The 27,828-nt window shown below is 38.5% G+C and overlaps 1 protein-coding gene across 1 annotated transcript in view; it reads left to right on the forward strand.

Moving 5' to 3' along the window:
• Nucleotides 1–269: 269 nt before the first annotated feature.
• Nucleotides 270–27,828, forward strand: part of LOC134749959 (carboxypeptidase D-like) — a 53,261-nt gene continuing 25,702 nt past the window's right edge. Inside the window, exons 1-11 of the mRNA XM_063684997.1 lie at nt 270–907; nt 8,806–9,041; nt 9,228–9,397; nt 10,126–10,322; nt 10,900–11,012; nt 11,317–11,408; nt 21,784–21,843; nt 22,866–23,069; nt 23,885–24,079; nt 25,540–25,625; nt 26,969–27,169. Coding sequence (XP_063541067.1) covers nt 461–907; nt 8,806–9,041; nt 9,228–9,397; nt 10,126–10,322; nt 10,900–11,012; nt 11,317–11,408; nt 21,784–21,843; nt 22,866–23,069; nt 23,885–24,079; nt 25,540–25,625; nt 26,969–27,169 — 2,001 coding nt within the window. The 5' untranslated portion in view covers nt 270–460. The remainder of the gene's footprint in view (nt 908–8,805; nt 9,042–9,227; nt 9,398–10,125; nt 10,323–10,899; nt 11,013–11,316; nt 11,409–21,783; nt 21,844–22,865; nt 23,070–23,884; nt 24,080–25,539; nt 25,626–26,968; nt 27,170–27,828) is intronic.

Consider the following 27,828-nt stretch of genomic DNA (forward strand, 5'->3'; position numbering starts at 1 on the left):
CACACATTTCAACTATAGTTGGTCAAACCAAATTAGCAGTAAATAAGAACAAAAAAAACTATACTCGTACTTTTCTTTTGGGTGCTAGTACTAGTGTAAGACAAAGATAGTATGATTCTCTCTATCTATGCTTAAAATGAGACAGTCCTTTGAGACAAACTATATAGATGCGTTCATAAATTAAAAACGGGTTGCTATTCTAAAATGTATAGGGCAACACTTCACGCTTCCGTCAAGTCAAGTGCGTGAAGTGCGGTGCAGACTGCAGCCTACGTGACGTCAGTTCAGCTGTCGTATAAGTTATTTCCCGTTTTCTTTCTTATCTCTTGTTTTTATAAATTGCTCTCAGGCCGCAATTAACCATAAGTCAGCAATGTTACGATAAGCGATCGCAGTGTTATTATTGTGTAGTCAGTGTTTTTTGTCGGGAATATCGCTTCAGACCGCTTTCGGTGCAAACATGGTTACCTGTTCCAATACTTTCGTATTGGTTTTATTTTCTGTATTGATCAGTGAATGTGTGCCGCGTTCTATAGAAGAAGATGAATCATTTCTAAGTGTACCGAAATATACAAAGTATGATGATTTAGTGAAATTGTTCGCGGACCTAGAAAAAACGCACCCGGATCTCGCCAAAGTTTATTCTATCGGGAAATCTGTAGAAGGACGTGAATTGTTGGTTATCCAGATATCTGAGGATGTGAAGAAGCCGCACGCTGGCCGGCCAGCGTTCAAGTATGTGGCGAACATGCACGGCGATGAGGCAGTCGGCCGGGAGCTGATGGTGCTCATGGCAAAGTACCTGATCCTGAACTACGGCAAGAATGATAGGGTCACGAAGCTGGTGAACAACACGGAGATCCATCTGATGCCGTCGCTGAACCCTGATGGATTTGAGAGCAGTGTTGTGAGTATTTTGTTTTGTTAAGCTATAATCAGCCAGTTCATTTTAGGAAAATTGACTATATTTTATTCTTGGTTTTTATGCCTACATTACTTATCAAAAGTTGCAAATTAATTTTATATAGGAAACAAAGCTTATAAAATATTTGCATATTTGTATGAAAAAGTACTTTATCTAATGTGTTACTAAGCATAATGTACATGTTAAATATATAAATATTTAAAAATGAAAGAAGATTAGAATTTTTTTCACATCAAGAATTAATGTGTTATATCACATCAATTAAAGTATTAAACAATGGTGTTATGATTAAATATTTTATTGTTTATAATTTGGAATATAGACAATCACAATTCATTGACAAGAAGATTTAAAAACATTCCACATCATTCAACTTATAATGTTCTCTTATAGTTAATAGTGGCTGACTCTTATCCTACAAACTTCCCCCCCATTTTCCTCACTGGTTATTGAGATTATGGAAAATATGTTTACTCAATTTCATGTACCTATATTAATCATAGGCTGACCATAGTCACAGGGCGGACACGCTATGCATCAAAAATCGCTCGCGTTTCTATGTGTGAACGGCACGTCCGTACACGCGTCATGCGTCATAGTGTGAGTAAGTTGCTTAAAAATAGTACTGAGAGTACAGACTCAGAAGTCCGCCAGATTTCTAACGCGGGGGCGAGGTAATTCGAGTCGGGGCGGGGCGGTGCGTGGCCACTCTGTATGATAATACTATTGCTTATTCTGTGCCGTAGTTCTGTAGAAAGCAACCAACTTTTTATTGTTGTCAGTAACTTACACCATAACCCTGTGGATTTGGTCACTTTCTGCTTTGATAAAAAAATGAAGTTGGTCATTTTCCTCATAACTACGGTCACTGTTATACCCGTTTATTTGACTTTTCTCAATTGTTTTTTAATGTTATAGGATTTAGGAGCAAAACAAAAATTTTCAAATGTAACTCATAATAACGGGACACTACAAACGACAGGGTCGAGTGGAGGAAACAAGGGGAGGCCTTTGCCCAGCAGTGGGACACTGAATTAGGCTATTAAAAAATAAATAAAATAAAAAACATAATAATTAAAAAATTGCAGAAAAAATCCAATATTAATATATTTTCCAAAATATAATTATCCAGGGAGGAAAATAGGGACTATGGTTGTATTTAGAAGCCAACCTCCACTATCCTCTTAAGAATACTTATTTAAACCTAATAATTTGCTCACACATCAGAGATACACATAACATCATACTTCTCCAAGGTATGGTCTAGACAGCATGATCCACTTGAATAGTTATGGTCTGCTCGCACACCAAAACGGTGTGTGGATCTACATCTAATGTGATGGAAGACCACATAATTGACTTATTTAATGTGCAATTTACGGTAATAAAACTAATAGGCATTATGCAGCAATTATAATTTTATTGTTCAATATTATAGTCCCAACCACATATATGGAGATTAAACTACTTTAAACTTTTTGCAATGGAAATAAAGTAGGATTCCTTTTAATTTGCTTACTTTTTTATTCATACATGCAAAGGAAAGTGCTGAAAAACACTCCATTATAGGTTTCTCCTCAAGCATCCACTGTCTTATGGCACAAGGTCCTTGACATTGATGATTTAATAATAAAAGACGTTTATTCAAGAAGTTTTGAACATAGGTACATAATAAAAGTACACGATAATGCTTACAAACTAATTGAAAGGGAACTAATTGAAGGGGGAGGGGCCGTGGGGAGGGGATTTATTTGTATGTCATATACATAGATTGACTGCTACCTTTTGAACTCTTTAAACAAGTATGCATATTTCCCAACCATATCCTCCCAAGCAGGGCTCGGAACCGGCTTTTTGTAAAACCCAAAAAAGCGGAATATTTTATGCTCTTTACGTAAAACTGAATCATGTATTTAGGTAACAACTTGACAACGTAATAATACTCATTCTGGTATTTTTTGTATGAAGAAAAAACCGGCTCCCAGCCTCCCAAGTATACCATACCGAACATTCTCCTCACGTGTGAAAGTCAAAACCGACATTGGCAAATTCACCCTGTGCAAAATTGCAGGGAGTAAAAGCCAGATAAGAAAAAAAAAGTGTGCATATAGCTTTTAATGCCGGCTGTACACACCCAAGACAGGCCGAGAATGAATGTGTGTGTAACATAGTCGCACCATCAGTGACCGACAGGGAACCAGTTAACCAGCACTTCTATTTTTATGCAAGAAAATAAGGGTAGGCAACCAATCTCCCAATACAGCAACATTGTACATTTTTTTTTCAATTATTTGTAGCATTGGCAACACGGCCATCAGCTCACACAACAACTACAAAAACATTGTACAGCTACTGCACAGTGTTGCCACATTAAGAAATTGACTTCCTACCCTTATTTTCTTGGGTAAAAATAGAAGTGTTGGTTAACTGGTTCCCTGTTTGACCAACATGGTGGTTACTGGTGCCACTACATTATATGCTGCTCCCTTCTCGTCTCACTCTTACCCATCTTGTCTCACCCTTCTCTGATTGGGTCAGTTTTTTGTTGAGACTCTCAGCGAGAGGCTCTTAATGAGTGTGTAATGGCTTATTACACTTTGCTAAATTTATTCATCCTAATTAGACTGCTTAGGATTGGAAGGACGCTCCTGATTACACTGTTCTAAATTGAGTCACGACAGTTCTAAATTTAGACACGTCCGCCCGCCGTAGGCGACTGACTGCACTAAATATCTAGGATGCTAAATCATTCAGCTTGTCAGAAACCATTAAGATTTAGAATCCTAAATTTAATAAGCAAAGCCCTGTACAGCTGGCATTTTGTTTAGCTACATAAGTGTGTACATGTACAGCTGGCATAATGTTTCTTCTCAAAAAATGTGCCTATCTCTTTGTTGAAATATTTATAACAAGTAAATTTTTCCAACAATAACATATGCAAACAAATGCGTGACTAACCAACAAATCAAATAAAAGAGTAACCACACAAACAAAGCACACAAATCATTTTATTATTCAAGGTTATACTCTGTAATCATCAAACAACTTTGAACTCTATCCCACACACATAAGGTTCTCGCATATTACTACTAGCTGTTATACAGTCGATTTCATAAATATGTATACATTTTTTCACCTTATTGCAATGGATTAAGGTGAAGAAATGTATACGTATTGACTGTACCATCGCGATCGTCCACATTGTTAACTGATATAAAACCTTAATTCAAAATCATAATATGCTTCAAAGGTTAGTGTCTACCGCCAACATCGAAAAACGTTTTCTGCCTCTGTCACTCGAATTTGCAAGTGCGATAGAGAGGCTGATAACGATTTTCGATTTGATGTTGGCGGTAGGCTTTCTTTTAACAGAGTTGTAGTAGCACCATTTTTTTACGGTCTAAAAGCGAAACGGGTCATTATCCACTATTGTTCTCTGGTTTGTCATTTTACGCTTACAGCATCATATAACTGTAGCATAATAATTGTATGAGTAGGCTTTTGTGCGGTAATGACGATTAGAGTGGCCAAGAGCTATTAAATTAGCCACAGCATTGGATATTACTATTAGCAAAGATAGATATAACTTCGTAATAGATGGATACAGTCTAAGGAAAAAACGTGCCTCGAAAATCACGAAAATTTGATTCTCGTTCAGAGGGCGCTACTAGCTTTGGCCTACTGTCGTATAGATGGCGTTGACGGTTTCGTTTGTTATTTAACAATTTTAACGCATATCAGTGAAAGAACATGGGTCAAAATCATAAAAATAATTAATGCAAATAAAAAAAATCATTTAAACATATTTAAATACATTTTATCGTATTTTTATAAATCTTCATTTTTAGTTTTAAAGTGTGTCGACAGAAGGCAGTGAATTTACTGGGGTTACAAAATTTACTATGACAGTACCGCTCTAGTATAAGTTACTCTATGCTATTAGTATAGTTGAAGTACCTAAAAGTACTGCCGAAAGTACGGAACTTAGAATATAAAAAAAAATGTCCGACCGAAAACCGGTTTTTTTGCCGAAATCGAAGATTTGGTCTTGCCTTAGTTAGAAACATGATTTTTATGTCAATATCTATCGAACCCGAAACCGAACCTTCGGCCAAAACATGAATTTATGCCGAAACAGAAACTTCGGTCGGAGACTACTTATTGGATAATGCTATTATTATAGAACAGTTGGACTAAGTACTGCCAAACTTAGAATATCGAAGGTGAGTCCGTGAACTCATTAGGCTGTGCACGCGCTGTGGTTTACTATGTGTACAAAAGTAGTACCGGAACCGGGAATTCCCGGTGTCGTAAATTCCAGCTTTATTTATGTTAAATTTCACTTCGCTACCGTTATCTGAGTGCGATATGACGGCTGATATAAAAATTACATTAATTACAACCGGCGCGAGGCGGTATATGGTGTGTGTTCGCCTTTAAAACGTTGATATCCACACTATCCACAGCGGCGACCACATATTAGACTGCGATCTCCGATACCAATAGCTCGAAATGCGAAGGCGACAAGTGAAACACGAAAATATACTAATATTGTAAAATACAGTAAGTCCGAGTAAGTCGGTACCTACTACAAGTGCTATGCAGCGAAAAACTTAGTCAGAGCTCATATCTCATACTCGAATGTCAGTGAAGCCTCACCGGCAAGGAATACAATGGTTAAACAGGATAGTTAGAGTAGCGTTACCTCGTTTTCACACAAAAAAGGCACAATGGTTATCGATTTGCGGAAAACGCCTAGAAAAACTAACGCCATAGTCTTATTGGTCGTACAAACTTGGCCTGCATCCGATTCATTTGGCAAAATGAGCTTATGCTTCGTTCGTAAACGTAGGAACAGTCAATCAAATCAATTCGGGTCATCGAGGTTCTACTGTACCTAATTTCTGATCAACATTCGTGATTAAACTCACGGCCGACACGAATAATCACGTCCATAGTACGGTACCTAAATCAGTAATTTATTCACGGTAGGTTTTTGTCAAAATGGCACGCAGAAATCGTAAAAGTTAATCAATTCAATCGAATGCAATTTCGAGACGAGTTCGAGATCTTCTTCTTTTCGTGCCTCTGCCCATTATTTGGGGTCGGCCCTCCTTTTTCTCAAGCGCCAGCTCGGTCGATCCTGGGTTGTCTCTTTCAACAGGGTCTGTTCCAAATCCATTGATATTCAATTCCGAGACGATAACAAAACATAATGGTAATAGTCCAATCTCAGTGGCCTTCAATTTTATAGGTCGTTCACATCACCAAATTTGAATGGTGAATTGATCCGATGGCGTTGTAAAAAAAAAACATGATTCATGATACCGTTTCGCTCTTGTCATCAATAGTTATTAAGAGTTCAAATCAGCCAGTTTTTGACAATAGTAAAAAACCAGTGTGTGCTGCGATATTAGTTAATACCTGAATTCTTCAACCATTTTCATTGGCTATATGACTGATTTTACCTTAAACAAAGTTTTGTGGTCGGTATGGTGAGCTAATATCGAATTTCAATACCCCTATTGAATGAAAATCGTCTGATATTGGATGTGTCTGTGACTAGTCTTAACACAAAAGGTATTGAAAGTAGTAGTTCGCGGTAGGCTTCTGCTCATTCATAAGCAATATCTACGGTTCTGATATATTTTGCTGGCAGTGAAAGTAGCCAACTGGTTACACAAGTACGCTGATCTAGATATCGTATTAGCACGTGATTGTAACGTAACGCCCACGTTGTAACGATCAGGGGCCTAGACAATCGTTCGCAGTGAAACGATACGAAACGCTACTATATCTATCGCACTAATATGGAAGAGTCATTCGCTTACGTTGAATGTCCTAAGCTTTTAAATGTCCATACATTAAAATATGCCTTTGCACATGCATGACTGCCTATATCCAGTATATGGTTCTGCTTCAAATAACCTTTGATGTTTGCATTTTACTTAATATTGTGTTCAATTGCGAAACTTGATTTTATTATCATACGGTTGTGTTAAGTAAGAAAAAGGCATATTGTACAACAAAGGAATAAAGACCATGATCGCAAGCACATCAGAATAAGTAATAGTATTATCATACAGAACGGCCACGCACCGCCCCGCCCCGACTCGAATTACCTCGCCCCGAGACAGCAGATTGACGGCCGTTTGCCGGCCGCTCAGTACTGTTCTTAAGCAACTTACTCACACAATGACGCATGCCGCGTGTACCTACAGACGTGCCGTTCACACATAGAAACGCAAGTGATTTTTGATGTATAGCATGTCCGCCCTGTGTCGCAAGCAAGCAATATTATGTGCATTGAGCTGTATAAGTGTATAGGTTTCTGTTATCACTTAGGCTCGCAAAGTGCAAGGGGCTATTGATAACATAATACACTAGGTTTATTTGTTGTTGTCTGAATATATAATTATACGCTCTCGATCTTATGCCAAGGAAGTAGGGTTTGAAGTAGACCAAGCATTAGTATAAATCTATCGGGTCACCCTCAGGAGTAGGTAGTGGGTAGGTACTTAAGCTTTGTCATTATAACTATCTTCTGCGTACAGCAGTATATACATATATAAATTAAATTTATTATCAGGCAACTATTTAAGGCCCATAGATACATACCTTACAATCTTACATACATACTATAATAAAAATCTTAAAATTTACAAATAATTTCGGCGACACAGTTTTTTTTAAATCCTATGTCATTATACGGAATACAGATAAATCATGAAACTAACTCCAGATAATTAATCAACTTGATAGCTTCGTCGTTTAGTTTTATCAGGTCTTCCGGGGGGCCTACAGTACATCGAGTAAGATGGGGACTCTTGGAGAGACAAAGATTACTCGTGTCCGCAAGAAGATTACCCTGTGTTGCCTTGTTGCCTTGCACGTGTCTCCCGGGTAGTACTAAAGAGTAATCAACTTTGGCTGCTACACTGCTCTCAATTATCGAATTTAAACTATCGTGAGAAATACTAACTTAGCTAACTTAGCGGTTTCACTCACGTATTCGTGCTCTCAATGAGTCTCGTAGCCTAACACTAGATGCAGAAAATTTATATGCTTACCACAGGCGACACAGTTTTCTGTTGCGTCGCGTATTCCGGTGTAGGATTCGGCAGATTTCCACGGAACTGCCGTAATACCACAACCCTTCGGCCAGAAATCCGGGGTACCTAGGTACTAACTTAGCGGTTTCACTCACGTATTCGTGCTCTCAATGAGTCTCGTAGCCTAACACTAGATGCAGAAAATTTATATGCTTACCACAGGCGACACAGTTTTCTGTTGCGTCGCGTGTTCCGGTGTAGGATTCGGCAGATTTCCACGGAACTGCCGAAATACCACAACCCTTCGGCCAGAAATCCGGGGTACCTAGGTAGTAAGCACGTATTAATATGTAGTCTATACATAGGGTCAGGTATGTGCTTGTGCAATCTAATAGAAGTCAATGACAAAATGAACATTAAGGAAAAACCATAACTTTAGTTAGGCTTAGAACGAACTGCGTTTTTATTTTTTGCGGTTTCAGAACTGCAAAAAGTGTAACGTACGGCATGCTTCATAACCGCACGCACTTGCAAGACTGAAACCGCAAGAAATTAGACTAAAATTAATCGCAGTGCGTTCTGAGCCTTAGATTAATCATATATTATTCGAAAAGTTATATCTTAAGAATAATATCTTTTACATTAATAAATACATCTTTTACATTACTTAACATAAATTCAAAAACAACTGTAACCACGGCCTCAGTGTGTACTTATATTATCTTTTTAGTAGTGAGGCCACTATCACTATTTCTGTAACGAATCGAGCTTATTCTTAGTGCTTTACATGTTTACTAGAGTCACTTATCCATATCTTCTCCATCCCAGGAAGGCACCTGCGACTCCAACGGCCTCGGCCGCCACAACGCCCGCGACGTCGATCTCAACCGCGACTTTCCCGACCAATTCGATCGCCACCGTTCCGACGATGAGGCTTATCTTTTCGGGAATCGACAGCCTGAGACAGTTGCGCTCATGAAATGGGTCATGGGGAAGCAGTTTGTGCTGTCCGGCAATCTGCACGGAGGAACGGTGGTCGCTAGTTATCCTTATGATGATTTAAGGTTAGTAAATATTTGGAAAAACATCGGCGTCTACCTCAACCGCGACTTTCGCGACCAGTTCGTGTGCCACGATTCCGACGACGAAGCGTACCTGTTCGAGAACCGACATTTAGTTACACATTTTATTCTTTATACTCCGTGAACAGTACGTTTCATATTTCTCACATTAATCTATATTTTTTACAGGTCTGGCAAAGACTGTTGCGAGGAAAGCCAGTCGCCAGACGATGCGCTTTTCAAGCATCTTGCTTTAGTATACGCGTCCAAAAACGAGGTGATGCACCAAGGCGACACGTGCCCGCCTGAGAAATTCAAGGATGGCATCACTAATGGTGCCGATTGGTATTCTGTTAAAGGTATGTTTAAATCATATGTGTTATGTTGTAGAGTATATTTTAGAATATAAATACCTTGTTGGTGTATATGCGTCCACAAACGAGGTGTTGCAAAAATGCAACACATGCCCGCGGGAGAAATTCAAGAATGGCATCACTAATGTTGCCCATTGGTATTCTGTTAAAGGTAAGTTTAAATCATATGTCTTATGCAGTAGAGTATATTTTAGAATATAAATACCTTGTTGGTGTATATGCGTCCACAAACGAGGTGCTGCAAAAAGGCAACACATGCCCGCGGGAGAAATTCAAAGACGGCATCACTAATGGTGCCGATTGGTATTCTGTTAAAGGTATGTTTAAATCATATGTCTTATGCAGTAGAGTATATTTTAGAATACAAATACCTTGTTGGTGTATATGCGTCCACAAACGAGGTGTTGCAAAAATGCAACACATGCCCGCGGGAGAAATTCAAGAATGGCATCACTAATGGTGCCGATTGGTATTCTGTTAAAGGTGAGTTCAAGTTTGAATCGTGTAATCTACATCCAAGATCTAGCCCGATAACACGCAAAGAGGCACAATACTGTGCCGGTTCTATACTTAGTAATAATATGTTCAATGTGATGATGTGATAATACGCTTAGAAAAATGCGCGATTGGTTAATAAAGAAAAGTTGTAAATATTTCGTACTGTTTCAACTGACATGTCATAAAATAACTATTTCGAAATGTCCATTTCCCAGGTGGCATGCAAGATTTCAACTATCTCCACTCCAACTGTTTCGAAGTGACCTTTGAGCTCTCATGCTGCAAATACCCCGTTGCCGCTGAACTGCCTCGCTTCTGGAGGTTGAACAAAGATGCCATGCTAACTTTCATTGAACAGACTCACATAGGAGTCAAGGGTTTCGTGGTGGATGAAGATGGTGAACCTATTAAGGTAACATTTCAATTACTGCCTCGATTCTGGAGGCTTAACAAGGATGCTGAAGTTTATAGAGCAGACGCATAGAGACATCAAGGGTTTTGTGGTGAATGAAGATGGAGAACCCGTTAAGGTAACTATCTACCTTCTAATCTAAGTGATTTAAACTGGTAACAATGTAAGTATCCAACTACTGGTGTTGCCTCGCTGCTACTAACTGCTGGTGTAGCTTCGTATCTGAAGGCTGACCAAGTATGCATTCATTGAACAGGAAATAGGTAAGGAAACATCATGAGGAAATCTGATTAATCCCAACATTCCCAACAAGACCTAGTTTACCTTCTGAGTTGGAAGGTCAATTAAACAGTCCTTTTCGTCAAATGTATCTGTGCCAATTCTTGATTAGGTTGCCGAATGGACTCCTCTAAGCGGTCCACGTTGCAAGAGGTACTATTTTTACAACTTAACAGGGCTTAACCCCTTGCCGCCTGTCAAATTTGATCATTGGACATTTAAACAATAGATTTACATTTCCACAAACGGATCCGTGTCTAAGCATACGAGGAGTTAATTGTATACATTTACATTTCAGAACGCATTCATCAAAGTGGAAGGCCTGCCCCACTTCGTGAAGACGACGGAACAGGGAGAATTCTGGAGATTATTGCTACCGGGACAATACAACATCACCGCTTTGGCTCAAGGGTACATTTACAACTTTTTTGTTTTAAAACTGACTTCCACATTTTGAACTAATCTTTATTTTCTTTTTATTTTAAATGTATATGTTGACCGAGTTTTAGAAAAGAGCTTGACCGATTTTATCAAATACTTTTATAATTGAAAGGCCCTCTGTTCTGTAGTAACTTGTCTATTTTCTCACATAAAATTAAATTAAAATTATGTCATACTTTTTTTTTCTTCATTTTTCTTGAATCTTGTGAGCAAATACGTTTGATATGCCTACTTTATTTCTCCTTTATTAATATTACTTTATTTTTCTTTTCAGCTTCGAATCCCCAACCCCGACCACCGTAACAGTGCCCAGTAACCAAACCGAAGCCGTGCCGCTGAAGCTGGTGGTCCGCCGCCGCGCCGTCGGTAAGTCCCATCGCATCGACAAATATGACAACGCCGCTTCCTCCCTAGGTCTGTGTTGGGTGTTAATGCTTAATGCGGTCTTTATTTATATTATAAAGGCTTAAATCTTGGGATTAATTTACAGCCTATTTTTTTTACATTCTAGCTTGTCTCTGTCTTACATAATAAGAAGAAAACAAGAGAGCTATCAATATAATAATATATGGCAATGTTGCGTTGTTAGCGTTTGCCAATGTTGGCAACACGCTACTACAAATAATTGTCATTGGTAGTACCATCGTTGACAATGTTAGTTGACCGAATATGAACCATATTTCAACGAGATAAGGTCTACCAATGTTTAGTGAAGTGTGTTGCTGTTAATACTTGAGATTAGATTAACGGCGGCCTAAGGCTTTATCATCGAATTGTTTAATATCTTCTTAAGGCCCACCATACAATTTTTTCCTATTTTTAAATTGAACCTTGGTTTAGTAAATTGGGATGAAATTCGTATGTTTGAGAAAGTGATGAATGAAAAGAAATGCTACTTTATTCGGTTTATAAAAGGTACTAATTAGATTTAAACGGATTGTACACTGGGCCTAACGAGGATATTTAAAGTTTACCAACTTAAATGTTTTATCTACATATTAAAAATCTATGACAATATACCAATTTGTGTGTGTGTGTGTGTGAGACAAAATGTTTTCTACAATTAATTTTTTCTACTCGACTGTAATGGTTGAATTAAGATTTCGTATACCAAACTATAATTGCGTACTTTTCATGTATAATCTCGTACCCAGTGTTGGCCCAGTGTAAAATGAACCGTAAACTGTAACCGTCCGTTACGGTTTACGGCTCAATTTGTTTTGGTTAATGGATAATTGCAATTAACGTTCGGCCAACACTGCTCGTACCTACTCAGCAAGGTTCGTGGCCTTAACACGGTACTCGACTGAAAAGCTCTCCATTACATCACGATTGTATAAAATACTTTGCTCAATTTTCGTGTCAAATATTTACTTTAAAGTCTAGGGAGTTATATTAGTTTATTCGTTGGTATTGATTCTTAAGAAATGGGTAGCCAGGGATAGTTAAAGAACATATATGACCATCACTTAGTTTGTATGGATTGTTTTAAGATATCGTGATAATAGTTATGCATTTATTTACACTTAGTGAATACTCTTAACATTCCTAAACTTGTGCCAAAAATACGTTGGTAACATGACGATCAAAGCAATAATTATAGTTAAGTAGTCAATTTTTTAGATTAGTACAAAGTATAGTCAATACTTATTAGTCAAATGAATTAAATTTTATATTATTATTTATAGTATTTTCTAATTGAGTTTGTTCAAAATTAAATAATTTTCAATTGAAACAGTTTGCCTTGTGTAAAAAGGGCCCAAAAATGAAGCACTTGTGGTTTTACAATAATGTACTTTATTCCACTGGTTTAAAAGCTTGACAATATTTAGTACCGGCCAGACGTCATGTTTCTCGGAAAAATCTTAACACCGCGAACTAGGATTTTCAACACATGGTACAACGACATCTAGCGGGAAATTTGACAAATAAATTAACTTCTTGCAAATAAAACTAAGAAATACATACAGAGGTTGGACATTCCGCCCACCAAGGACAATAATAACACAAGTGTCCTTATTTCCGCCCACCATGAGACAACTAACTGTGACAAAATACAATTCATATCATGGCACGGTGTAAGGGAAATTGTAACATGTGATATTCAAAACGTGAACAAACAAACTCAGCATACTGCAATAACATTGCATTTAAATTGAACTAATGATACCAAATTAAAAACCTCAACTTATATTTGGTAAGAAACAGAAAACAAAACAAATTTAACGATCTAAGTTTCTATTGGCAGAAAACATAGTTTGCCAACAGGTCGTTTGATAATATTTCCTTTGCAACGTAAACTAACTACTCGAGTGATTCCATCCAGACCTGGGTGTTTATCAGTGACTACACCATATAACCATCTTGCTGGAGGCAAATTATCTTCCTTTACTAACACCACACTACCTACCACTGGCTCGGGTGTTTGATGGGCCCACTTATAACGGTGGTAAAACTGTGTCAGATATTCACGCGACCATCGGCGCCAGAAATCTTGAACCATTTTCTGTGTTAGCTGCCATCTTCTTAAACTACTTACATTGGTACTTTCATAGTTAAAGTCCGGCACAAGTACTAGGGGCTCTCCAACTAAAAAATGTCCAGGAGTGAGTGGTATAGGATCATCACTGTTGCTACTATTAATTCTTGACATAGGCCTTGAGTTCAGGCAAGCTTCAATTTGAGCTAAAACCGTTGCCATTTCCTCAAATGTCAAGGTGGAATTTCCAATCACTCGTCTAAGGTGATGTTTCGTGGATTTGACTCCCGCCTCCCAGAGGCCTCCAAAGTTTGGAGAATGTGGAGGAATCCAATGCCAATTAGTGGAGTTTGTAGCAAGCTGATCGGCAATTTCCACAGCCACGCTTGATCGTTCTTCGGCGTATAACTGCTTTAGCTCACGAGCAGCTCCTACGAAGTTCGTTCCATTGTCGCTCCACAAATCAGCGCAATGACCACGACGTGCTGTAAAGCGCTTAAAGGCCGCAATAAATCCTTGAGCTGTCAAGTCACTGACTGCTTCAAGATGTATTGCTCGTGTAGCCATACAAATGAAAAGGCAGATGTAGCCTTTGTAAGAGCGGTGACCTCTTCCCTTTGAGGTGCGCATGTTTATTGGACCAGCATAGTCCACACCACTCTGGAAAAAAGGGCGATTGACAGTTCCTCGAACTGACGGCAACTGTCCCATCAGTGGATGTCGTAATGCAGCGGCATAGCGAGCACATGTCACACATTTGCGAACGAACAACTTAACGGAATTGGTTGCTCCGATGACAAAATATTTAGATCTCAAGTAATGGAGCATCAGTTGCGGATTACCATGCAGAGTCTTTTCGTGCGCATTGTCTAAGATTAAAGTTGTGAAGTGCGACTTATGTGGAAGTATCATTGGATGCTTCATCTGTTCACTAATTCCAGCGTGCTCTAATCTTCCACCAACTTTCAGGATACCATCTCCATCTACAATCGGGTTTAGTGAGGTAAGTTGACTCTTCTTATTAATCGTTTTATTTTCTTTCAGGTTCTTCAACTCCTCTTTGAAATGATTTGCCTGAACAATTTTTATACACATTTTCAAAGTCTCTTGGATTTCGCTGCTAGTTAACCACAAACTCACTTTTTCTTTTCTAGCACATTTCAAAAACCGTTTACAGAAAGCTAGAACGCGTAGCAGTTTCCACAATTTAGAAAACCTTGAAATAAGTGTTTCTTCAGTTTCTGCTGTGACATCATTATCATCGTAAGTATTCACGAAGCATGCTTTAGTGCTTCTTTCTTCTAAGTTAGTATCCTTTATGTTTGGTTTTTTATAGCTGATTTCTTTATTTTTTAGCCATGACGGACCTTCTATCCAGAGCTCTTCTTTATTCAGGTGCTGTGTGCCTCTAGACGCGCAGTCTGCAGGATTATCTTTCGACGAGACATGGGACCATTGGTGTGGCTCTACTGACGTTATTATTTCAGATACACGGTTGGCGACGAAAGTTTTCCATCGATTTGGACGACTATTTAGCCAAGAAATGACCACTGTGGAGTCAGTCCAAGCATGAATGTTCGCTCTGCTGATACTCATAACGTCGGCTACTTCAACCAGCAATTTGGTGAGTAGCACAGCCCCACACAATTCCAGACGTGGAATTGAGATTTGTTTAATTGGTGCCACTTTCGTTTTGGACGTGATCAGTGACACGTGCACATTTCCTTCGTCATCTATAGTCCGTAAGTACACAACAGCAGCAAACGCTTCATTAGAAGCGTCGCAGAATCCGTGAAGTTCAGCAGTCACATTGGAAGTTGCGTGGTTCCATCTGGGCAGCTTGAATTTGGTAAGTTGATTTAGACTTTCTCTGTAGTTTAACCAATTCTTCAGTAATTGTGGCGGAACTTCATCATCCCAATCGATTCCGGAAAGCCACAATTTCTGGATGAAAATCTTGGCTACTATGATCACTGGGGCCAACCAACCGAGTGGATCAAACAGCTTTGATATGTCAGATATGACACTTCTCTTTGTTATAGGAACTTTGAGTGGAGGAAGTTGTACCGAATATTCAAATTCGTCATTTCGGCGATTCCAGACGAGTCCTAGAATTTTCATAACAGCGTCTATCTTCAGCTGGAGACTTCCTTCCTCTTTGACATCAGTTTCTTTCATGTAACTTATTAATTCTTCATTGTTACTGCTCCATTTCTGTAATTCGAATCCACCTTTTTTCAAAAGTTCATTCATCTCTTTGTATACTACTTTACCTTCTTCTACAGTTTCACAGCCTGTTAACAAATCATCCACATAAAAATGGTTGAGGACCCTATCAGCAGCGTTTGGATAATTTGCTCCTTCATCGTGGGCTACTTGCTGAAGCGCACGCACTGCAAGATGAGGTGCTGAGGCCGTACCAAAGGTGACTCGGAGCAGTCTCAAGTGCTTTATCTTCTCTCCCGAGTTTTCACGCCATAGAATGCGTTGAAAATCTACATCGTCTTGATGAACTTTCACCTGCCTGTACATTTTTACAATGTCTGCTACCAGGCATATGGGATGGCAACGCCAACGAAGAATAGTATGTCGTAAAACAGGTTGCAGAGTTGGACCTACCAACAGGTCTTGATTTAAGGAAACGCCATTAGAGCCAGGACAAGACGCGTCATACACAACCCGAAGCTTTGACGTGGATCTGTCATCTCGGATGACAGCATGATGTGGCAAGTAAACTGCATCTGGGTTGTTCTCCTGTTCTGGAGGAACTTCTTCCATGTGTTCTAGCTCAAGATATTCATTGATGACATCTGAGTAGCGTTTCTTCATTTCAGCATCTTTTGCGAACCTCTTCTCTAATTGGTTGAGACGCTTAGTCGCAATAGGCACAAAGTTGCCATGTTTGCAAGTGGGATCTTGATCACGAAATGGTAGTTTCACGATGTATCTACCGGTGCTATCACGTTCAGTGGTAGCTGCAAAAAATTCTTCACATTTCTTCTCGTCTTCAGTATAATGTTGCTTGGGATCTGTCGTATTGTGGTCAGCCTCGAGCTCCCAAAATTTCTTGAGCAGCTCATTTTCATCTAAATGAATGTGGTTAACGCTAACACTTTTACGAATTTCCGACTCACCTAAGTGAGTTGGCCCTGAAACGATCCAGCCTAAAGACGTTCGCTGAGCGATGAGTGCTCCCTGTGGAGCTTTGATCATTTCGTTTAAAAGTATTTGACCGTACACCTCTCCCCCTAGGAGCAAGTCGATTTTGCCGGGAATGTTGAATGTGGAATCTGCTAAATCTAATTCAGACAGTTCTGACCACGAATCAATGACAATACGTTTTCTCGGACGATTCGATGTTACCTTGCCCAAAACATGAGCATGCACGTTCACTTCTAAGTCAGGTTCTAGGAGTGATGAAATTGTAACATTTACCACCGACTTAGAGTTCACAGGTGAACTCTCTTCACCGCCTAGTCCCGTGACTGTGCTCTTGTAAGAAACCTTGTTCAGTCCCAGCAGTTGTGCTGCAGACTCCGTAATAAAAGAGGCTTCAGAGCATTGGTCGATTAAACATCTGAGGGTTATACCAGAACCTGTTTTCGACTGAGCTTGAACCAAAGCCGTTGGCAAGAAAACTTGTCCACGACTGGTCGAAAAACACGTTGTTACATTATTGGGCCCATCACACGATGATGATGGAGCTGTTGTTGCATGTGCAACAATATCACCTTCAACCGATTGAGTAGGTTTGACTTGTGAATCGGTTGCTTGAGTGCTAGTTTTTGGGTGTAGTAAAGAATGATGTTTGCGCTTGCAAATTCGGCATCTAGTAGATTGGCGACAGAAATATACGTTGTGACCTGAACCTAAGCAATTGAAGCAATAATTACCGGACTGGATGAAATCACGTCGAGCATCAACATCGATTTTTGCAAAACCTTTACAATTACATAATTTGTGATTTTCTGAACAATAGCCACAAGAAACCTCAGTTACATGATGCACTTTTAAGTTGCTACTACATTGTGCATTGGGTTTCTTAGGAACAAAACTTGTCTTCGATGATTTCCCATCCAAAAATTCTAATGCCCTAAATCGGATTTCTAAAAATTCTTGAAGTTGGCTTAGTGTGGGCAAATCATCAGAAGACTCGCTAATCTTAAGTTCCCACTGTTTCCTAGACTCGTTGTCTAATTTAAGACAAATGATATGAATCACAATTATATCCCATGTATTTGTGTCGATGCCTAAGTTGTTCAATCCATTTAAACACTCATTCGTAGTGTCCAGCAATTCTTTGAGTGCATTCGCGGACTCGGTCGTAATATTCTTCTGACTCATGAAACGTTTGAGAATGCAGTTGGAAAGATACTTCTTATTATTATAGCGCTTTTCCAATTTCTGCCAACATGCGCTGTAATTATCTTGTGTGATCTGTACGTGACGCAGAAGCTGTTCAGCTTCACCGACTAAATAACCTTTCAGGTAGTGCAATTTTTGGACGTCGTCTAAATCTCTATTCTTGTGGATGAGCGACGTGAATAGATCTCTGAAGCTAGTCCATTCAGAATAATTCCCTGAAAACGTAGGAATCGTAATCTTTGGTAACTTTACCATCACCGACTTGCCTTGACCAACATCTGACCTATTCTCAATAGTGGTAGACTGAGTGCTCTTTCCAGGAACTGAAACGTTTAGTTTGTTTAAGGCAACTTTAAGATCTGACTTGTAATCCATGAATAACTCTTCCGCATTAGAATACATGTCTTCAGTTACATACTCGTTGAATTCATGTGTAGTAGAATCTTGAATGATTTGAGTATGAGTTGTCACAAACTGATTCCACAAAGATTCTAAGGTTTCTAATCTTGTGCTAAGATAATCTGCAGAGTTAAGTCGTTCCTTAGGCGATTTTTTAAAGTTAGTTTGAGCCTTATCAATTCTCAAATACAAGTCCTGTTGCACTTTTATAAGAGCCTCCATGATGAAATTTTCTAAGTGTTTGGAACTTAGCAAAATCTAGGCAAAATTGGGCGTGGATTCCCCGTCGTTCCACTTTCTTCGAAACTATTCTAAGTCCAAATTTGCTACGAATTTTCTAAGTCGAAACTTGATGAAAAGTTCAAATTTGTTGAAATTTCACTAAGTCTTTGACAGTTGCACTACGTAATAATTTTAATGTACTCACGGTTGTCTTGACACTTCACTACAGTCACACATATAATCCGCTTACTTCATACTGCTGCTTCTCACCGTTGACGTCACGATGCAATGCTTACGTCACACGTTGCTCCGGAACATAGGCTCTTCTCGCCTTAACACCGCTGGCAGCAATCCACTACCGTAGCTGGCGTCCGTTGGCCCGAAGTTTACCGAATCCACTAGCCGAACTCATCCGGTTCGAAGGACCATGTAAAAAGGGCCTAAAAATGAAGCACTTGTGGTTTTACAATAATGTACTTTATTCCACTGGTTTAAAAGCTTGACAATATTTAGTACCGGCCAGACGTCATGTTTCTCGGAAAAATCTTAACACCGCGAACTAGGATTTTCAACACATGGTACAACGACATCTAGCGGGAAATTTGACAAATAAATTAACTTCTTGCAAATAAAACTAAGAAATACATACAGAGGTTGGACACCTTGTTTCGTTCATTTTTCAAATAAAACAGTATCGACTCTATTTTCAGCTGTATAGGTTAAAATTTCATTGACTGGATTTTTTCCTGTGGGGTTGAGCCTTAGGAAGGTTAAGTACTCGTAGGTACATTATGTATCAGGTGTGTTTGAGCAATTCCGAATGTCGAAAACCGTCGAATATTTCCGAAAAGGAACTCTTGATATGATGGAATTTTGGGTATGTTCATCTGATTTTCGTATTTCGACATACGAAATTTCCTGAACCCTATTCCAAATTAAGTACCTATAATGACGAATTAAATGTTTTTTTTACTCGTCGACTGTAATGGTTGAATTAAGATTTCGTATACCGAACTGTAATTGGGTACTTTTCATGTATGTCCCAACTCAACTATAATATTCATTTCGAAACGGTTTAGTCAACTATAATGAATTTGACCAATCACGTGACGCCGCGGTCCAGTGGAAAAGACACCAACGCGCGACTGTTTCATGTGTAAAACCTATTCATATATTATGCACGCGTTGATGTCTTTTTTACTACTGAGATACTCTTTAATTATTTAGGTTTTATAGTAGAAAAAGTATTATTTTAGATGACTCGTAGAAAAAGTATTGTATACAATTTTAGTGATATAATCAAGCTTTTCAATCTCGTACTTACATTAGGCCACTCAACAAGCTTCGTGGCCTAAACACGGTACTCGACTGAAAAGCTCTATTATATCACGATTGTATAAAATACTATTATTTACTAGGTTAGTTAAGATGTTTCTCAAATTGTCACAATATATGTAACAGTTATATGCATAAAAGCACAACCTTTACAAGCGTAATATATCATACCTATATTTTGTTGATATTCAGAAATAAAATCTAGTCTGAGAATATACGGTTTACATTTCAATTAAATGTTAAAATACGCGCTTGCAAAAGGTGTTCCCGAAATGTATGGGTGTTTCTATCGATAAAATTAAATATCTAATTTATAAACTATAATATTCGAATCATAAAAGGCATACTAAGACGCGTAAGTGCAAAATATTGCTGCCGCAAAAATACCGCAAAAATAGATGGCGCTATACGTCACCATACTTTATGTGGTAACTGGAATGTCAAACGTTAGCGCATGAAAACCTAGTTATCGGATTATGTACGGTACGAGACAGCGCCATCTACTTGAGCTGTGAATTTTGCGACCACACTATACTGTATTACTTTACGCGTTTTAGTAACTCGTTTTTTTTTTAAATGTATGACTGAAAACCCTAATGAAATAGAAAATAGCACAACTAATATATAAAAAATATAGTAATAAAAATGTAAATAGAACACTTATTAACCCGCTGTTTTAATTAACAATTTTTCTTAATTTCTTTCTTTTTTGCTTTTTTTGCATGCACTGAAGATTTGCCTGGACTTTTTCTTTTCTTTTAGTAATCCCTTTTCTGTTCTGTCTTTAGTTTTACCCTTATATACATAGTCAAACTTGGGTGAAAATCAATTCTAAGTATAACACTTCAAGGTTGTTATTTGGCTGGCAATTACTTTTGGGAGTTGAGGAGTAACAGACGCTCTATGATAAATATCGAAACCAATCTTCTGTACAGTTTGTAAGGGAGTCATCATGTGACATAACTTAACAGGCCTTTATAGTATGAATCTTCACAAATTATTTTTACGCCTAAGACCCTAATCTGTTGAAGAAAAGCCATTGTTTATTTTATGCGAGCGCATGCCACGCGCTCAGACACAATGGCCGACCGCTCACACAAAAGAAACAATGGCTTTTGTTTAACATCTTAGGGTCCTAGGCGTATAAATTATTTGAGAAGATTCAGACTATAATAGAGAGGCCTTAGCCCAGCAGTAAGACACTCAAATCGGCTAAGAAAATAATAATAAACAGAATACCAACCCTTTGGGAGCATTCCACGAGGTTGCCTACCGTTGTTCATCAGTACAGACGCGAATTTCCTGCAGATTTGCAGGTATATGAGTTTCTTTTTCTGTGACAAATGGTCAAAAATATACCCAGAAAAATTATCGTCAGTTTTAAACGCTGAAAAGTTCTAATATACTAAATTAAATGTGTATGGGACAGCACGTGGAATGTGTCATCAGATTTAAATTTTCGAATATTCAAAAGCTCAGGCAAAAAAAAATGTTTGTTAAATATATTATTTTTTGCACCACAAACGAACAACTTCTAAACGCATCTAGTCACCGGCCGTTGTGTTGCTTTACAACATATTAACAATTAATAACCATTTGTGGTATTTTTTATAAAAAGGGACCTTATTGTCGATGACGCTTACGCCATTATAAACGATGCTCCGATATAAATACAATGCCGCGCGACGCTGTGCGGCGTAAGCGCCATCGACAATAAGGTCCCTTTTCATAGAAGATGCCCCATTTATGAATGATTGAATGACACAACATGATTAATTTTTCTACTTGTTTTCTACTAATCTGAAATAACAGTAAGTACAACACTCAATCTAATACACACACTAAACTTCCATTTCTTTATAACTAAAATTGTATATATTAATTAGCCATGAAATTTAAAATAACATACCAGCAACTAAGTTGAACACCCTATCTTTACAGGGAGAATAAAGTTAGAAAACATAGAAGTCCCTGAAGTAGTCATCACTGAAGAAAAACCGGGTAAACTATTCATTAATTTACTGCACAATTTTACATTTTTCACTTGAGCAAACTCATAATAGCGTTCGCGATTGCGTGTCTATTTTTGTATGGGATTTTGAACAGCGCGCCAAGCGGGACGTTTTGGAAACTCTAAATCCCATACAAAATGACACTTAACGCAAACGTGTACGTCACGTCACGCTGTCAAATTAAATTTACACTAGGAGTACAGATGTGTCCGTCAAATCAGTTTAGTAGTAGTGTCTGGAGGACAAATTCTGTGCCTAAGAGCCTTTTCACATTGTCCGATCCGATATCGGATGCCGGAAGGAAGTAAAATGTCAGATATAATGTGTTTCTCTGTATTTATACATGCATTTAATAAATCATTATTACTAAACAAACGATAAATAACGCAAAAAGGCGGACTTAATGGCAATGGCACTCTCCTGTAGCTGTTTTTGTCATAGGCGCCTTCCGACTTCCGTTATCGGAAAGGCGCTTCCGATAAACTCGGGCATGTCGGAGCCCCCCGTCAGCTGTCGGACCGATAATATTTGTTTGTGTGCGTATGTGTAGGCATAAGTAGTGTGCGTGACTGCAAAGACGGCGCCCGGGCGCGCCGCCGCGACCTGACTACGCGGAAGTAGGATCCTACATCCGATAACGGATCGGACAATGTGAAAACGCTCTAACTTGCGCCATATATTGACAGATTTGTCCACTATCTGCAAAACATATGTAATGGGCACAGTTGGAATTGAAAACACATTGTACATTGCACCTTTTATTTTGATAGCAATAAATAACAGTTTAGTTACTTATAGCACAAATCACACATGCATGAAATAGCGTCACAATTATGTTTCATAATTCAAATCAGGCACTATAAATTAACTATATGTAGCAGCCTTATTTAGACCTACAATATAGTCAACATTCGTTTGATATTCAGCCTAGCTCACAGGTCTAACAAACACAGTAAAAAATCAAACCAACGCCCTATAAAATAAAGTCCTCATTCCCGGGCAAATCTCCAGAGCAAAACCAACACCGTCGTGACGTGCCCAATCTCCCTGCAGCCGATTTCACCCACCACGACTACCTGAAGATGGAGAGCTTCCTCAAGGACCTCGCGGCTTTGTATCCGAAGATCACCAAGCTCAGCAGTATTGGGAAGAGTGTGGAAGGGAGAGAGCTGTATGTGCTGGAAGTGACAAGAGACCCTGGGAGACATATTCCTGGTAAGAATGATATAAAACCAATAAAACTTTCGTAATTATTGTGTCATAGTTTGAGAGGCTACAACAACTTGTCTGTAAAACTATAGAAGGTATAATGCTGGTGAGAATTGTAGAAAACTTTCATTTATATAGTCAGTCCAACGAATTTGTCAGTGGCCTGAAATTCAAAATTTGCCACTATTTTTTCAAATTGCCTTCTTTTTCTACTCACAAATTTATTTACGATACTATAATTGTCTGCAAAGTAGAAGAAGAACTGTGACTTATTTGATGGATGATGAGACTTAAGCCGGGTAAATATAGATAGGTCTAATGATGTCTACCACCAGGGGTCGGAAACCGGTATTTGCTCCATACAAAAATACCGGTATTATTACGTTCTTTTTCGTTTTTTTGTTTATAATTTCATTTTTAATGGGACGTTTTAATAATGCAAAATTGTTTCCTAAATACATGATTCAGTTCTACGTAAAGAGCATAAAAAAATCCAAAATATTGGGCTATTTCGGGGTTTTTAAAAAATACCGGTTCCAAGCCCTGTCTACCACTCAAGAGATCTTTTCAATAAAGTACAGAAGTACACCAAATAACAAATAATTATCTTGAATTTTAAATAGAAAACTTTTATGAAAGAGTAAATTTTTTGTTAATTTCACGGCGTGATATCAATTGCTACCTCGTTTAGTTTTTTCTTTTGTGTTTAGGTACATATTCTTGTTATGTTGAGTATTCAGGCACATTGAAGAATTGAAAGAGTTATAAGTTTATCAATACCTGCTAAATAAAAAGATTTAAATAAACATTTATCCCAACAGGCAAACCCGAATTCAAATACGTAGCCAACATGCACGGAAACGAAGTGGTCGGTCGCGAGCTTCTACTACTGTTGGCCAAATATCTGTGCCAGGAATACACCAACAGCAACGAGCGCATACAGAAGATGCTGAACAACACCAGGATACATCTCATGCCGAGCATGAACCCGGACGGATATGAGAAGAGCACCGTAGGTAAGTGTAGCAATATACTAGATAGCTGTGTCAAGAATACACCAACGGCAACGAACGCATATAGAAGATGCTGAACAACACCAGGATACATCTCATGCCGAGTATGAACCCGGACGGATATGAGAAGAGCACCGTAGGTGAGCGTAGCAATATACTAAATAGCTGTGCCAAGAATACACCAACGGCAACGAACGCATACAGAAGATGCTGAACAACACCAGGATACATCTCATGCCGAGTATGAACCCGGACGGATATGAGAAGAGCACCGTAGGTAAGTGTAGCAATATACTAAATAGCTGTGCCAAGAATACACCAACGGCAACGAGCGCATACAGAAGATGCTGAACAACACCAGGATACATCTCATGGCGAGTATGAACCCGGACGGATATGAGAAGAGCACCGTAGGTAAGTGTGCCAATATAATAAATATCTGTGCCAAGAATACACCAACAGCAACGAGCGCATATAGAAGATGCTGAACAACACCAGGATACATCTCATGCCGAGTATGAACCCGGACGGATATGAGAAGAGCACCGTAGGTAAATGTGCCAATATACTAAATAGCTGTGCCAAGAATACACCAACAGCAACGAGCGCATACAGAAGATGCTGAACAACACAAGGATACATATCATGCCGAGTATGAACCCGGACAGATATGAGAAGAGCACCGTAGGTAAGTGTGCCAATATAATAAATATCTGTGCCAAGAATACACCAACAGCAACGAGCGCATATAGAAGATGCTGAACAACACCAGGATACATCTCATGCCGAGTATGAACCCGGACGGATATGAGAAGAGCACCGTAGGTAAGTGTGCCAATATACTAAATAGCTGTGCCAAGAATACACCAACAGCAACGAGCGCATATAGAAGATGCTGAACAACACAAGGATACATATCATGCCGAGTATGAACCCGGACGGATATGAGAAGAGCACCGTAGGTGAGTGTACCAATAGATTACCAAATATCTGTGCCAGATAAACACCAGAAAAAGCGACATCTTACATCTCCAGATATGAGAAGAGTCCCGTTGGTAAGTGTGCCAATAATACAGCAAAGTATACACATTTTATAATCAGGTGACTTTTTCTTTTACTAGAAATTGTGTTCGTTGTGTTTACCTTAATTCTCTACCAAAAGGATGTGACTAAAAAACCTCAACCAACAAACGGAGGCGCAGCTGACATTTACAAGACACCATGATGCATCTCCCTTGACCACTTGACAAGTTATGGCCCATTTTGTAGAAAGCCCAGGGTGCACAAGGCGGCGGGCTTAATATTATATGCGGTTCTGCACACCGGTAAATGATTATATAGCGCTGTTTCGTTCACACACCTTCCGGTGCGCATCCCTATTCATCATAGTGACAATCGCGTAACATAGGTATAATATAATTAAATAAATGAACTAATTAAAAGTAAACGAATGAATGTTCCAGGTGACTACAAAAGCACGCACGGTCGCGAGAACGCACACAATGTCGATCTGAACAGGAATTTCCCAGATCAGTTTGGTGAAACCCCGGTGAGTAGTATCGTTATGGCTGTTAACAATTAAAAAAATATTGTTTTAACCCAACTACGGTTTATTTTTTAATCACAGGGAGATTTAATTTTGTCTTAGACATACCCTTAGGCATAGAGTAACTTATACTAGAGCGGTACTGTCATAGTAAATTTTGTAACCCCAGTAAATTCACTGCCATCTGTCGACACACTTTAAAACTAAAAATGAAGATTTATAAAAATACGATAGAATGTAGTTAAATATAGATAAATGATTTTTTTTATTTGCATTAATTATTTTTTATGGTTTTGACCCATGTTCTTTCACTGATATGCGTTAAAATTGTTAAATAACAAACGAAACCGTCAACGCCATCTATACGACTGTAGACCAAAACTAGTAGCGCCCTCTGAACGAGAATCAAATTTTCTTGATTTTCGAGGCACGTAATCCTTAGACTGTATCCATCTATTACGGAGTTATATCTATCTTTGCCTTAGGTGAATATGTAGGTCACACTAAATAGGTTAATTTACAAGTTTGGGAACAAATCAAATTATTTTATTAAATATTTTGATTTGTGTTTCTTTAAGTAGTCACACTACTATATATAAATTAAAAACTGTAATAGATGTCATATATTAAAGAAAAAGTTACGAAGCCCTCCAGTGGTGATCCGGCCTTCACCACTGGAGGGCTTCGTCACTTTTTCTTTAATATATGACATCTATTACAGTTTTTAGGTTAATTTAATTTAATTATTATTAAACTTTTAATTTCTATAAAAACACATTATATAATATTAAACTGGACTACTAATCTTAAATAAATAATAATAATAATGAGTAAAAATCGTGAAAGTTTAAATCAGTGTTTTACTAATCTTAAATTAATATGATTTTTTGAGTTAAGAAGTCTTATCTTATATTAAATATTTATACATATTTTTTTAGATACATAGGGCATATATTTAATTAAGCGATTTCGGTAGACTGGCCTCTTATTTTAATTAAGTATTTTTTCGAAATTAAACTATCGTGAGACATATTTCAAAATATTTAGATCAGTACGGTTTCACTCACTATTATTTTTAATCCCTTTTGGTGACATGTTTCGGATTCTTCGGGAATCCTTCCTCAGGCACGACTGTCCGCGGCGGTTGTATTCCGTTCCTTTTCAAACACAGTTAGCACTTTGCAGTATTTGAATAGATCAGGTAACTATTCTATTTAACAGTTGATTGCACCCTTAAAAGCGTTGTTTTCCATGGGATATTCAACGTCTAATAAAGTTTTGATTTAGCCAGTTAATACTAAAATAATTGCACTGAATTTCTTTTCAAAAAACCCTTCATTTTTCAGGATAACCAAGTAGCAGAGCCAGAGACCAAAGCAGTAATGGACTGGTCTCTCTCCATCCCATTCGTATTATCAGCAAACCTACACGGAGGTTCCTTGGTCGCCAACTATCCCTACGACGGCAACCCAGCCATGCACAGCGGAGACGAATATCTGGCACCTGATCACGATCTGTTTGTACATCTAGCGCATACTTATTCTGACGTAAGTCTTACCATATTGTACGGTTTTAATACTGATCTTATTAATCCATACTAATATTATAAATGCGAAAGTCTGTCTGTCTGTCTGTCTGTCTGTGTGTTACCTCTTCACGCTTAAACCGCTGAACCGATTTAGTTGAAATTTGGTATACAGATAGTTTGAGTCCCGGGGAAGGACATAGGATACTTTTTATCCCAGAACTCACCCCTCAAGGGGGTGAAAAGGGGGTGGAAATTTGTATGGGGAATCAATAACCGATTTAGATGAAACTTGGTATGGGGATAGTTTGAGCTGTGGGAAAGGATATAGAATAATTTTAGACCCGAAATCATCCCTTGAGGGTGTAAAAAATGGGGTGGAAATGTATAGTGTGGACCAATTTGGGGGTGAAAAAAGGATGTATTAAAAAGCACATTTGTTTAAGAATTAAGGTACCCAAATTCCACGCAGACGAAGTCGCAGGCAAAAGCTAGTCTTATTATAAAGCAAATACGTACTGTTCAAATACCTACACAATTATAGTGCGACCTTGAACGCATGAACACTGCACGTGCCGCCGGAACAACACTAAGGTTGGCTACATATTAAGTGCCACTTAGTCCACTTACATCATCCGCACTTGACTTGATCACCGTCACCCGGCGCGCCTCGGCGATTTA

This window comes from Cydia strobilella, chromosome 19 (genome assembly GCF_947568885.1).
Source record: "Cydia strobilella chromosome 19, ilCydStro3.1, whole genome shotgun sequence".
Lineage (NCBI taxonomy): Eukaryota > Metazoa > Arthropoda > Insecta > Lepidoptera > Tortricidae > Cydia > Cydia strobilella.